This window comes from Salvelinus alpinus, chromosome 3, assembly GCF_045679555.1.
Source record: "Salvelinus alpinus chromosome 3, SLU_Salpinus.1, whole genome shotgun sequence".
Lineage (NCBI taxonomy): Eukaryota > Metazoa > Chordata > Actinopteri > Salmoniformes > Salmonidae > Salvelinus > Salvelinus alpinus.
Window position 1 is genome coordinate 72,048,019 of NC_092088.1, and position 12,856 is coordinate 72,060,874.

Below are 12,856 nucleotides of genomic sequence, written 5' to 3' on the forward strand. Positions count from 1 at the left end.
AGTGCTAGCTAGTTGTAGCTTGTGCTTTCATTACTAGATTCCTTCTCTGATCCTTCGTTCTCTGCAGGAGCTCTGATAGGTTGGAGAATGTACTCTGGAGTTGTCATAATTACTGTGTACGTCTATGGGAGATGGTGAGAACCATGAGCCTCCTAGGTTTTGTATTGAAGTCAATGTACCCAGAGGAGGACAGAAGCTAGCTGTCCTCTGGCTACACCATGGTGCTACCTTACAGAGTGTTGCTGATGCTACTTTAGACCTACATTGCCAAACAGTGGGTTTTTAATCAATTATTTAATATAGTGCCATCTAAAAAGGATAACTTCACTGAGGATGGTCCTGTGAGGAGCCTCCACTGATTCTCGCCAAAATATGTATAGTTCTTGAGTGGAACAGCGTCCACCCTCCATTGCACAGTAGAAGGCTGCATGATTTTATTCACTTTTTTAAAACTATAACACTTTTTTTGCCTTTTTTAAAGTATAACATATGCATTTCATTCCATCTGTGGACCGTTTATAGATATACAAGGGCTAGACCCTCCTTTTTGACTTGTATATTTGTCTGGCCTACTGATGCTGTTGCCTTTTATTTATTTATTTATTTTTAATTATTTTATTTGCATCCATTATGTGTGGATGGATTGGTCCCACTAAGAATCTGTTACCATACCTGTCTATACCTCGGAGTTGTGCTTCTTGGTCCTGGTCCTTGGGACCCATCAAACCTCTAATTTGGGTTGGGTGTGGACCAGGGGAGGGAATATGTGCACCCCTTTGGGTTCCCAGGGCCAGGAGTTGGGAAGCATTTCCCTTCAACAATGTAAAAATGTCTGTGTCTTTGAATGTACACGACCCATCTGAATGCATACAGTACCAATCAAAAGTTTGGACACACCTACTCATTCCAGGCTTTTTAATTGTTTACTATTTTATACATTGTAGAATAATAGTGAAGACATCAAAACTATGAAATAAGACCTATGGAATCATGTAGTAAACAAAAAAGTGTTAAACAAATCAAAATATATTTATGACTCTTCAAAGTAGAAACTCTGCCTTGATGACAGCTTTGCACACTCTTGGCATTCTCTCAACCAGCTTCAACAACAGTTGTGTTGTGAAAAGGTAGGGCAATCTTCTGTATACCACCCCTATTTGTTAAGAGACCAAGTCCATATTATGGCACGAACAGCTCAAATAAGCAAAGAGAAATGACAGTCCATCATTACTTTAAGACATGAAGGTCAGTCAATGCTGAACATTTCAAAAAGTTACCAGCCTCAGAAATTGCAGCCCAAATAAATGCTTCACAGAATTCAAGTAACAGACACATCTCAACATCAACTGTTCAGAGGAGACTGTGTGAATCAGGCCTTCATGGTTGAATTGCTGCAATTAAACCACTACTAAAGGACATCAATAAGATGAAGAGACTTGGACATTAGACCGGTGGAAGTCTGTCCTTTTGGTCTGAGTCAAAATTTTAGATTTTTGGTTCCAACCGTTGTCTTTGAGATACAGAGAAGGCAATGCAAATAGTCTGGGTGGCCATTTGATTAGATGTTCAGGAGTCTTGTCTTGGGCGAGGAAGCTGTTTAGAAGCCTCTTGGACCGAGACTTGGCTGGAGTCTTTGACAATTTTTAGGGCCTTCCTCGGACACCGCCTGGTATAAAGGTCCTGGATGGCGGGAAGCTTGGCCCCAGTGGTGTACCGTGCCGTATGCACTACCCTCTGTAGTGCCTTGCGGTCGGAGCCTGAGCAGTTGCCATACCAGACAGTGATGCAACCAGTCAGGATGCTCTCGATGGTGCAGCTGTAGAACCTTTTGAGGATCTGAGGACTCATGCCAAATCTTTTCAGTCCTGAGGGGGATTAGGTTTTATCGTGCCCTCTTTACAACAAAACCCTTGAATGAGTAGTTGTGTCAACTTTTGACTGGTACTGCGCGCGCACGCACACACACACACCACACACACTCTGATATGAAGCCTGGCCATGTTTTTCCATGTTAAACGTTCAGCATGGCACCCTGTGACACCCGGTCTGAAAGGCCACTGTACTGGCAAGCGGCAGGCATACTGATGTTGCCATAACGATAAGTGTTTGATGAACAGCTTTATGGATTTGACATTTTGTCTTCTGCTATATTTGAATTCTGTGCAGGGTGACGAGTGGTAGAACCAGCCATGGAGCCAGGGGTACGGTGTGGAATGCAGGGGATGTATTAGTGGCTATAGTGTGTGTGTGTGTGGAGACGGGTTAATTCTGTTGATGAGAGCTGCTTCGCTTCTTCCTGAAAGGAAAAGGCTGTGAGGCTCCCACCATGGAGCCAGGGGTACGGTGAGGAATGCGGGGGACATATTAGGCTCCCGCTCCTCGTCGTTAGAGAAAGAGAGCAGTGTAAACACAATGTTAATGCCATTTCCCAAGTAGATTTAGAATGCAAATGGCACCCAATTCCTCATTTAGTCCACTACTAAATGAGTAGTGCACTAAATAGGGAATAGGGTGCCATTTGGGAGTATCAGAACCGATGGTTACATATTTTAATCTCTACTGTCCGATGTGCTTATCACAGCACGTTCAAAGGAGTCTGATGACACAGAGACAGACACACAGAGAGCGAGACACACACACAGACAGTTTCTCTAGAGAAATCACATCCAGCCTGAATTATGCAATGTAGCAGGGAGTTGTAGTTTCCAACAGGCTAATATTCTACGTAGTTTAGCGCATAAAAAGTGGTGATTTAACTACATTGCGCATCTACTTGTCCGGTCTGTGTTTCAAAAGAACAAACGCCTGCTACAGAAGAGACAGTAATCCGTGATCGATCTTGAGGAGATATAGATAGGGAGCTGCTGTTGCTTCGTGAGGTATCTCTACCTGAAAATACATGATCAAAGTGATTTTGAAGTACTACAAAATGGTGATTTCTGTCAGAGCATACGCAGCAGCTCTAAAGAGATGAGATTATGACTTGGAATGAAAAGTCTTCAAATAAAACAAATGTAATATATACAACATTAAATATTTTAGGAAAGTAATGTGAATAAAATACTGGTAATAAGTGATAGACAGTAATGGGCATTCACTACCATCATGGGGCATTTATGTATTATTTATTTTTTATTCTCTTACAGCATTCAACCCAAATAATCGAAATCGAAAAATCGTGATTGTTTTTGATAGTCGAACCGACCACAAAAAGCACTAATCGCTCGCTCAGCACTACATCTGGGTGATCCCCACAGACTGTCTTCTGTTCTTCCGCCATTGTCTTTGGTCTGTCATTTCTACATTATATTTAATCATTAAGGGATTCCATGACATTCTAGTATCCACCCTGTCAGCAGTTAGGCCTTGATGTATCATTTGAGATGACCTTTGTGATTGTTCTATCTATAACCTTTACATGAGCGATAGAGCTCAATTTCAGATGGCTTGACTCGACTTGACTCGCAGTGGAAATCAATAAGCATTCAAGTTGCTGCTGTTTTTGAGCCCTTAACTTCAATCAAGTCCACAGTAAATCCCATTAATGCCTAGATCTGTAATCTATGAGCTTCATTCTAATGTCTTTTTGGAGACTTCCCTTAGACCTGCTCCGAATGGAGAAGTCTTGTGCTCTTCTATTGAAGTTTTTCAGTATGGGTTTCTGTACGCGAGTTGGACAGACTGGTGACTTTCTTGCAAGCTGGACAGGTGCTTTGCTGTCCTACTGTGTAGTTTGTTTGATATGTAGGGAAACTCCTAGGTGTCTGGAGATGCTCAGAAACCCGTTTAAAGATGGAATCTGCATGTAGGGGATACGGCGCAACTGTCGGTCCCACGGCAATTATTGTTTTGTTGCCGAAGCAGAGCTGGGGAGCGTTGCACATCGTCATTTTTTGTTGTTGTTGCAGTACATATGCTGCTGTTCTATCGTGTGTGTGTGTGCAATGATGTCGGAGGTGTAAAAAAACAGCGCTAGCAGTAACTTTTTCTGTTTAAATATCGCAAAAGGACATGCCAGTTTCACCATTATGGAGTCTAGCTTTAAAGCCATCTGCAGTTGGGTGACATTTTAATAATGCAATGTTTGCTCTCAAAGCCTCAAGCATTTTGTTGCAACTCCCAAATATAAAACCCAATAATGCAAATATCTGTGATGGGTGAACTTAATTTCAACTTCTTTGAAGAGATATCCCCCCAAGTTACCACAGTACTGTTCCATTTTGAGATGGCCTACTACCCTACTCTGCCCTGTGCTATCTCTGTGGGAGGAGTTTTTATTGATGTGTTGTAGTGTGGGCTCCTGACGCACTGTAAAGTTTGTGCCATATTTTATAAAATATATTGGAAATCTTACTCACTAGTTTTCCCATCATAGCTCTCCGATGGATAGAAGCTCTCATCAGAGCTCTCATGGACAGGTGGTGGGCTGACCTTGCAGTGTAGTTACTTTTAATTTATGTAAAGTGAAGTAGGGAAACTCTGAGTGGAAGTGCTCACAAATGCATGAAAGCCATCATCTGCAGTTGGGTGAAATTTTAATGCGAGTTTAAATGCTGCCCAAGCCTGGCTGATAGATGAGGTGTGTGTGAGTGTTTGTGCCCAAGCCTGCCCAAAAGATAATTACGTCCACCACCTGCCTCAATCAAGGGATGGAGAGCGGCATCATGCTGCATGGCCTGGCCCTATATTCTGATTTGGTCTGACTAAGAAAGAGAATCTCATCTACCCATCCTGTCTCAGGGAAGTGTGTGTCCAGGCCTGTAGTTAATTAAAGGGTTCCTTCACAGACTTCATTAGAGGTGAAGAGAGGAGCCTGGCAGATTAATGCACTGTGTCACTTCACTGAGACAGGACTGGGAGATGAGACACACAGACACACACTGAAGGAGTTAGTTTGTTATTCAACAGGAGCCACTGACTGAAAGGAAAAGGCCGTTTAGCCTTGAACCCAAGGTGGGAAGTCTGCTCTGTTTTTAATGTCTGGTGCCATTTCATCAATGTCAATAGTCATAACACTGGTGACTTGTATACTGTTTGTTTTTCAGCCTCCATTATAGAATAAAAAGACACACACACACACACGGCTGTCGACTCCCTCTCTCAGGACAGTTTCCTGACATTAGCCCAGCTCCCGTACTGTGGGCAGTGAAGCAGACAGATCGCCGATGGAAATGTAGAGTTGTAGCTCTCTGTACTAAAGCCTTAAAAATGTCTTCCACAGATCAATTGCATTTATCCTGCCTCTTATCACCCTCTTCTGACGTGCAGAAACCTAAAAAGCATTAAATACATATTTAGCAGGGATTTCTGGACAAGCGGCATGGATTTTTCCACCTGAACATTCATTGATTTGAGGCTGACTTTTGAGTTTCTGATGCGACTAAGGCTAACGTGGGGGTGTGACTGCCTGTAATGTGAATGTCAGCACTATAGGGCAGCATTTATCACACACACACACACACACACACACACACACACACACACACACACACACACACACACACACACACACACACACACACACACTAGGGTAGCATTAATCAGACTCGTGTGTGGAGTATGGACGTTAAAAACCCTTCTATTAGTCAGTGTTTGACATGGAGGTTTCTGTGTGAATAAATTTAAAAAAGGAAAATGGTTGCTACGGCCATGAAATTGTTCAATAATGATTCATATTCACCCGATCCTTCAACCTTTCCTCAGGAAGATGGTGCATTGAAAGAAATTTTGGCGCAGAGAAAACACATCACTTGTTGTATAATGGGCTTAGAAGTAAGCATTTCACTGTAAGGTTGTATTCGGCGCATGTGACAAATGCGATTTGATTACTAGGAGGGCAACATGCAGTGCCTTCAGAAAGTATTCCTGCCCCTTGACTTATTCCACATTGTGGTGTTACAGCCTGAATTCAACATAGCATACTTTTTGTTTCTCTCACCCATCTACACACTACCCCATAATGACAGTGAAAACATGTTTTTAGACATTTTTGTACAGAAATATCTAATTTTACATAAGTATTCACACCCCTGAGTCAATACATGATAGACTAAAGCTGTGAGTCTTTCTAAGTAAGTCTGTAAGAGCTTTCCATACCTGGAAAATTCTTCATTCTTTGTTAAGTTGGTTATTGATCATTGCGAGACAACCATTTTCAGGTTTTGCCTTAGCTTTTCAAGCCGTATTAAGTTACTTTTAACTTGGCTACTCAGGAACATTCAATGTCGTCTTGGGAAGCAACTCCAGTGTATTTTATTTTGCCTTGTTTTAGGTTACTGTCCTGCTGAAAGGTGAATTTGTCTCCCAGTGTTGGTTGGAACGCAGACTGAACTAAGTTTTCCTCTAGGATTTTGCCTGTGATTAGCTCTATTCTGATTATTATTATTTATTTATTTTAAATACTCCCTAGTCCTTCCTGATAACGGGCATACCCATAACATGTTCCAGTCACCACCATGCTTGAAACTATGAAGTGGTACTCAGTGACGTTGGATTTACCCCAAACATAACGCTTTGTATTCAGGACATAAAGTACATTTATTTACCACTTTTTTGGCAGTTTAGTGCCTTATTACAAACAGGATGCATGTTTTCGGAATATTTTTATTCTGTACAGGCTTCCTTTTCAGTGTCATTTAGGATATTAGCCTAGTAGTTTGAGCATTGGGCCAGTAACTGAAAGGTTGCTAGATCGAATCCCCAAGCTGACTAGGTATCCCCCTTTCCCTAGTATTGTGGAGTAACAATGTTGTTGTTCCATCCTCAGTTTTCTTCTATCACAGCCATTAAACTCTGTAACTGTTTTAAAGTCACCATTGGCCTCATGGTGAAATCCCTGAGCAGATTCCTTCCTCTCCGACAACTGAGTTAGGAAGGACTCCTGTATCTTTAGTGACTGGGTGTAGTGATAGACCATCAAATTATAATTAATGTACTGTTTGCTTTGGTATTTTTTTATTTTTACCCATCTATCAATAGGTGCTCTTTGTGAGGCATTGGAAAACCTCCATGGTCTTTGGTTGAATCTTTGTTAGAAATTCACTGCTCAACTGAGGGATCTTACAATCATCTGTATGTGTGGGGTACAGAGATCAGCTAATCATTCAAAAATCATTTTGAACACAGTGAGTCCATGCAATTTATGTGACTTAAGCAAATCTTTACTCCTTAACTTATTTAGGCTTGCCATAACATAGGTTGAATGCTTATTGACTCAAGACATTTCAGCTTTTCATTTTTTATTAATTTGTAAACCGTTCTGAAAGCATAATTCCATTTTGACATTATGGGGTATTTTGTGTAGTCCAGTGACAATCTCAATATATATATATACATTTTAAATTCAAGCTGTTACACAACAAAATGTGGAAAACATCAAGGGGTGTGAATAGTTTCTGAAGGCACGCTATACCTTTATATTCAGAAGAGGTGAATGGGGTTTGGAGGGTGTGTTTAGAGTAACAAAATCGCTGCCAAGGCAACATCTATTCTTCCTGGGGTCCAAACAGGAAACACAAATAAAATGAATAATATACGGTACATAATACAATACAAAATATATGTTTGTCTCTGGCGGGAATTCCACTAACGGTACGTATGTAGCCAAAAGTAACTGCTGTTCATTCCGTTTGCTCGAAAATGGTTAAAAAAGTAAGGCCTGTGTCCATAGACACATACCAGCTCTACTGGTAGTACTGCTACTACACCTGCACCTGTCGACGACACAAGTTCTGCTTCCACGAGCAGATCCAATGCTTGCATCAGTAATTCTACATTTTGTTGTTAGCCCAGCTAGCATGGACACTGGCAGTTGTGAATCTGATGCAGTCGAAGAGCTACTGCTCGCTTACCCGGGAAAGCACCGAACAACAGACAGGGACGTTGGACCATCGAAGAGGCGAAAATATGATGAACTACATTGATTTGGGTTTCACTTGTATTGGGAGTAGTACCTTTCCTCAGCCAAAGTGTGTTTTTTATATGTGAAAAAGTACTATCTCACAACTCAATGAAACTCTTGTGCAGACATTTAGAAACAAAAATAAGCCACGGAAGTTTTTTGAGTGAAAATTAAGATGATTTTCGAGTAGTAAGACATGTATAAAAGCAACAGATACCATGACTGAGAAGGGGCTCGAAGTGTCTTATATGGTGAGCTACTGAGTGGCTAGGACAGGCAAGCCCCATACTATTGTGGAGGACTTAATTCTTCCTGCTGCCACGGATATGGCTGGGACAATGCTGGGGGAAAAGGCCCAAAAAACTGTACAGACAATGCCTTCATCAAACAACACTGTTTCACGACGCATCAGTGACATGGCAGGAGCTGTTTTGAAACAATTACTGCGTTGCGTACAAGCCAGTGAATTCTAAGCGTTACAGCTGGATGAGTCAACTGACTTGGCGGGCCTGGCACTGCTCCTGGTATATGTCCGTTACGTTTCTGGGGTGTCAATTGAGGACATCCTCTTCTGCAAACCATTGGAAACCAGGACAACAGGTGAGGATATTTTTTAAAGTACTGGACAGCTTTGTGACATCAAATGGACTTTGTTGGTCAAGATGTGTTGGTACATGTACTGTGATGGCACAAAAGCCACAAAATAGTGGAGTGGTAATGCACGTGCAAGCAGTTGCTCCCTGACGCCACTTGGGTACACTGCAGCATCCACCGAGAGGCTCTTGCTGCCAAGGAAATGCCTGACAGCTTGAAAGACGTTTTGGACACTACAGTGAAAATGGTTAACTTTGTTAAAGCAAGGCCTCTGAACTCTCGTGTATTTTCTGCGGTATGCAATGATATGGGCAGCGACCATGTAACGCTTTTACAACACACATAGAAGTGTGCTGTATGTGTCTGACTATGTATGACTGTCTGTGTCTGACTGTTATGTACGATCATACATACACTACCGTTCAAAAGTTTGGGGTCACTTAGAAATGTCCTTGTTTTTGAAAGAACTTCTCGCATGGAATAGCCTTCATTTCTCAGAACAAGAATAGACTGACGAGTTTCAGAAATTGTTTTTGGCCAGTTTGAGCTTGTAATCGAACTGTGACTGTCTGTGACCCTGACTGTGTCTGATTCTGTGTGTCTTTGACTGACTGTGACTGTGCTGATGATCCAGATACTCAACTAGTCTATTGCATGTTTTGTTTATTCCGTGTGTAACTCTGTGTTATATGTGTCGAACTGCTTTGCTTTATCTTGGCCAGGTCGCAGTTGCAAATGAGAACTTGTTCTCAATTTTTTTATTTTACCGTTATTTTACCAGGTAAGTTGACTGAGAACACGTTCTCATTTGCAGCAACGACCTGGGGAATAGTTACAGGGGAGAGGAGGGGGATGAATGAGCCAATTGTAAACTGGGGATTATTAGTTGACCGTGATGGTTGAGGGCCAGATTGGGAATTTAGCCAGGACACCGGGGTTAACACCCCTACTCTTACGATAAGTGCCATGGGATCTTTAATGACCTCAGAGAGTCAGGACACCCGTTTAACGTCCCATCCGAAAGACGGCACCCTACACAGAGCAGTGTCCCCAATCACTGCCCTGGGGCATTGGGATCTTTGTTTAGACCAGAGGAAAGAAAAACTAGCCTACCTGGTTAAATAAAGTTTAAATAAATAAAAAATAAAGGCCAGTTTTATTGCTTCTTTAATCAGAACAACAGTTTTCAGCTGTGCTAACATGATTGCAAAAGGGTTTAAAATTATAAACTTGGATTAGCTAACACAACGTGCCATTGGAACACAGGAGTGATGGTTGCTGATAATGGGCCTCTGTACGCCTGTGTAGATATTCCATAAAAAAATCAGTTGTCTCCAGCTACAATAGTCATTTACAATGTCTACACTGTATTTCTGATCAATTTGATGTTATTTTAATGGACAAATGTGCTTTTCAAAAACATGGACATTTCTAAGTCACCCCAAACCTTTGAACGTTGGTGTGTATGAGACGACAGTGTTGGACTCTTACCTCACCTGTCTGTTAATCTCCTGCTATATAGGAGACTGTAGCTCTGAGGAAGCAGGGTATAGGCGTAGAGCTGGGTTAACATGTTATCATAATAGTAGTACTACCCTGTTCTGTGTCTGGTACTATATAGGAGGAGACTGTAGCTCTGAGGAAGCAGGGTATAGGCGTGGTCATGGACTCCAAACTACCTCACCTAATCGGCATCAATGATGATCTTCTCAGCACTGGCATCATTCTCTATCATTTAAAAGTGAGTAAGACAAATACATGTATAGAGTATACTGTATACACTAAGTGTCTAAAACTTTATGAACACCTTCCAAACTTTCATTTGCACTCCCTTGTGCCTTCAGAACAGCCTCAATTTGTCAGGGCATGGACTCTACAAGGTGTCGAAAGCATTCTACAGGGATGCTTGCCCATGTTGACTGCAATGCTTCCCACAGTTGTCATTGGCTGGATGTCCTTTGGGTGGTGGACCATTCTTCATAGACACAAGAAACTGTTGAGCGTGAAAAACCCAGCAGCGTTGCAGTTCTTGACAAAAACCGGTGTGCCTGGCATCTACTACCATAGCCCATTCAAAGGCACTTAAATATTTTGTCTTGCCCAGTCACCCTCTGAATGGCACAGATACACAATCCATGTCTCAATTGTTTCACGGCTTAAAAATCCTTTAACCTCTGTCCTTCCCTTCATCTACACTGATTGAAGTGGATTTAACAAGTGACATCAATAAGGGATCATAGCTTTCACCTGGATTCACCTGGTCAGTCTGTCATGGAAAGAGCAGGTGTTCCTAATTTTTTGTACACTACTAGCCAATAATGTAGCTTGTTTTAAAACTACTGCTAAATGTGGAAAATCCATATTAGTTTATTCACTACTGGTCTCTTAGTCTACATCCCAAATGTCACCCTCTTCCCTTTAAAGTGCACTCCTTTTTACCAGGGCCATGGTAGTGCACTATATAGGGAATAGGGTGCCGTTTGGGATGCATCCTTAGATTTGGATTCTCCCGTGAGCAAATCAGCTTACGATCAGGCAGACCTAATGACATTGGCCTTGTGATCTGATTGCAGGAGGGCAGGACGCTGGTGGGTCGAGACGAGGCTTCATCCAATCCGGATATAGGTGAGTCAGTAGGCAGACAGGATATCTGCTGTGGGCTGTTGCTTGGGGTTCATGTGAATTTAGTGTTATTCCTGAGCATTAGGCACTCATTTCCCTGTGTCTTACACTGCTCGTTATATCATCAAGATAAGTGATTCTGAGCCTCACCTCAACTGACCCCCTTAAACTCACGCTTTTTTTTTTACATCAACCTCTGACCGCTTCCCTCCCTTTATTCCCTGCAGTGCTCCATGGTGCTGGTCTGCTGGAGGAACACTGTGTGTTTGAGAACCGTGATGGAGTTGTTACTCTGATCCCCCAGACGGGGGCGCTGTGCTCTGTCAACAGACTGGAGACGACCCAGCCCTGTCAGCTGACACAGGGTAATGATCTGTGTGTGTATGTGTCATCTCTCATCTCCCGGTCGTGTGTGAGTGTGTGGAGACTCTGCAGGATAATGTGTACAAAATCCTCTCTCTGGCCCTGGGAGTTGGAGGCACAAACTTTGAGGCTTACAAACTTTGCGACTGGTCATTTACATCCTCTAACTGGGGCGCTGGGACAGTTGGTCATTTACGTCCTCTAACCGGGGCTTTGGGACAGTTGGTCATTTACGTCCTCTAACCGGGGCGCTGGGACAGTTGGTCATTTACGTCCTCTAACCGGGGCGCTGGGACAGTTGGTCATTTACGTCCTCTAACCGGGGCGCTGGGACAGTTGGTCATTTACGTCCTCTAACTGGGGCACTGGGACAGTTGTACCTATAATCTAAACCTGCACCTCTCTTTCAATGAGCCTGTGTGGACTTGGAAGACATGCTAAACCTATAGTGCCTGCTCCAACTTTGGAGACCTCATCTTTCCCCTTCTTACTTTGGGACTAGACAACACAACTCTTAACTTTCAGGCAACTTGACAAATAAACCGAAAAAGTTTTACTCATTTTCTCAGTCCTTTGCCGCGGTAAAGTGAATACATTGCCATGAAGTACACAATCTCTCTGACATGATTGGCTTTCGTCAAGACCCCGCCTGGGTGATTTACCGAAGGTAATAGGCTAGAAAAACTCTAGGATGTGTTGTAAAGCTATGGAATAGAGGCTGATATTGGGGCTTATATATCTAGCAGGCTCACACTTATAAGATTTTCTCCAGGTCTCCTCTCTTTCTCACACGCACGCTCTCTCTCCTTCTTTCTGTGCAGAAAATACTAATCTTGCTTCGATTAATGGCTTCTGACTAGTGACAATACACCTGAGCTGCAACAGGAGTAGAAATTACTATCATTTGTTGTGTAGAAAATGGCCTGAGATGCAGTTGCTTCGGAGGGGCTATTGGGTCAATTGAAATGGCTATGAAGGAGTATTGGCAGGGACCTTTTGATGTGGGGTGCTGGGACTCTCACTCTTTCTCCTCTATCCTCACACACACACACACACACAGCTGTTCTTTATATTTCTGAGCCAGAGCGGGTTGGTGTAAGCGAGGCTACGATGGGAAAAAAAGCTCACAGGCAGACAGACCTGGCAGAGCTAACTGAATAGTGGGTTTTTCTATCGGGGCCAAAGTTAGCTCTTCAGCTCTCTGCCTGCCTGGCTGGCTCTATTCCCACTTTTCTGTAAAGGTTGATCCTGGTCTCTACTTCAGAACCCACTCTGCTATCACCACCATCTGCCAATTGACCGGAGAGGCCTGGAGCTTTGTTCAGGGCTTTTTCCGAGGCCTGGAGCTTTGTTCAGGGCTTTTTCCAAGGCCTCTCG

The 12,856-nt window shown here is 42.8% G+C and overlaps 1 protein-coding gene across 5 annotated transcripts in view; it reads left to right on the plus strand.

The window, feature by feature from the left end:
* Nucleotides 1-12,856, plus strand: part of LOC139571261 (uncharacterized) — a 63,744-nt gene that overhangs the window by 27,902 nt on the left and 22,986 nt on the right. For all 5 annotated transcript variants that reach the window (XM_071393959.1, XM_071393955.1, XM_071393957.1 and 2 more), the window contains 3 exons: nucleotides 10,116-10,235; nucleotides 11,068-11,119; nucleotides 11,344-11,481. In XM_071393959.1, the coding sequence (XP_071250060.1) occupies nucleotides 10,116-10,235; nucleotides 11,068-11,119; nucleotides 11,344-11,481 (310 nt within the window). The remainder of the gene's footprint in view (nucleotides 1-10,115; nucleotides 10,236-11,067; nucleotides 11,120-11,343; nucleotides 11,482-12,856) is intronic.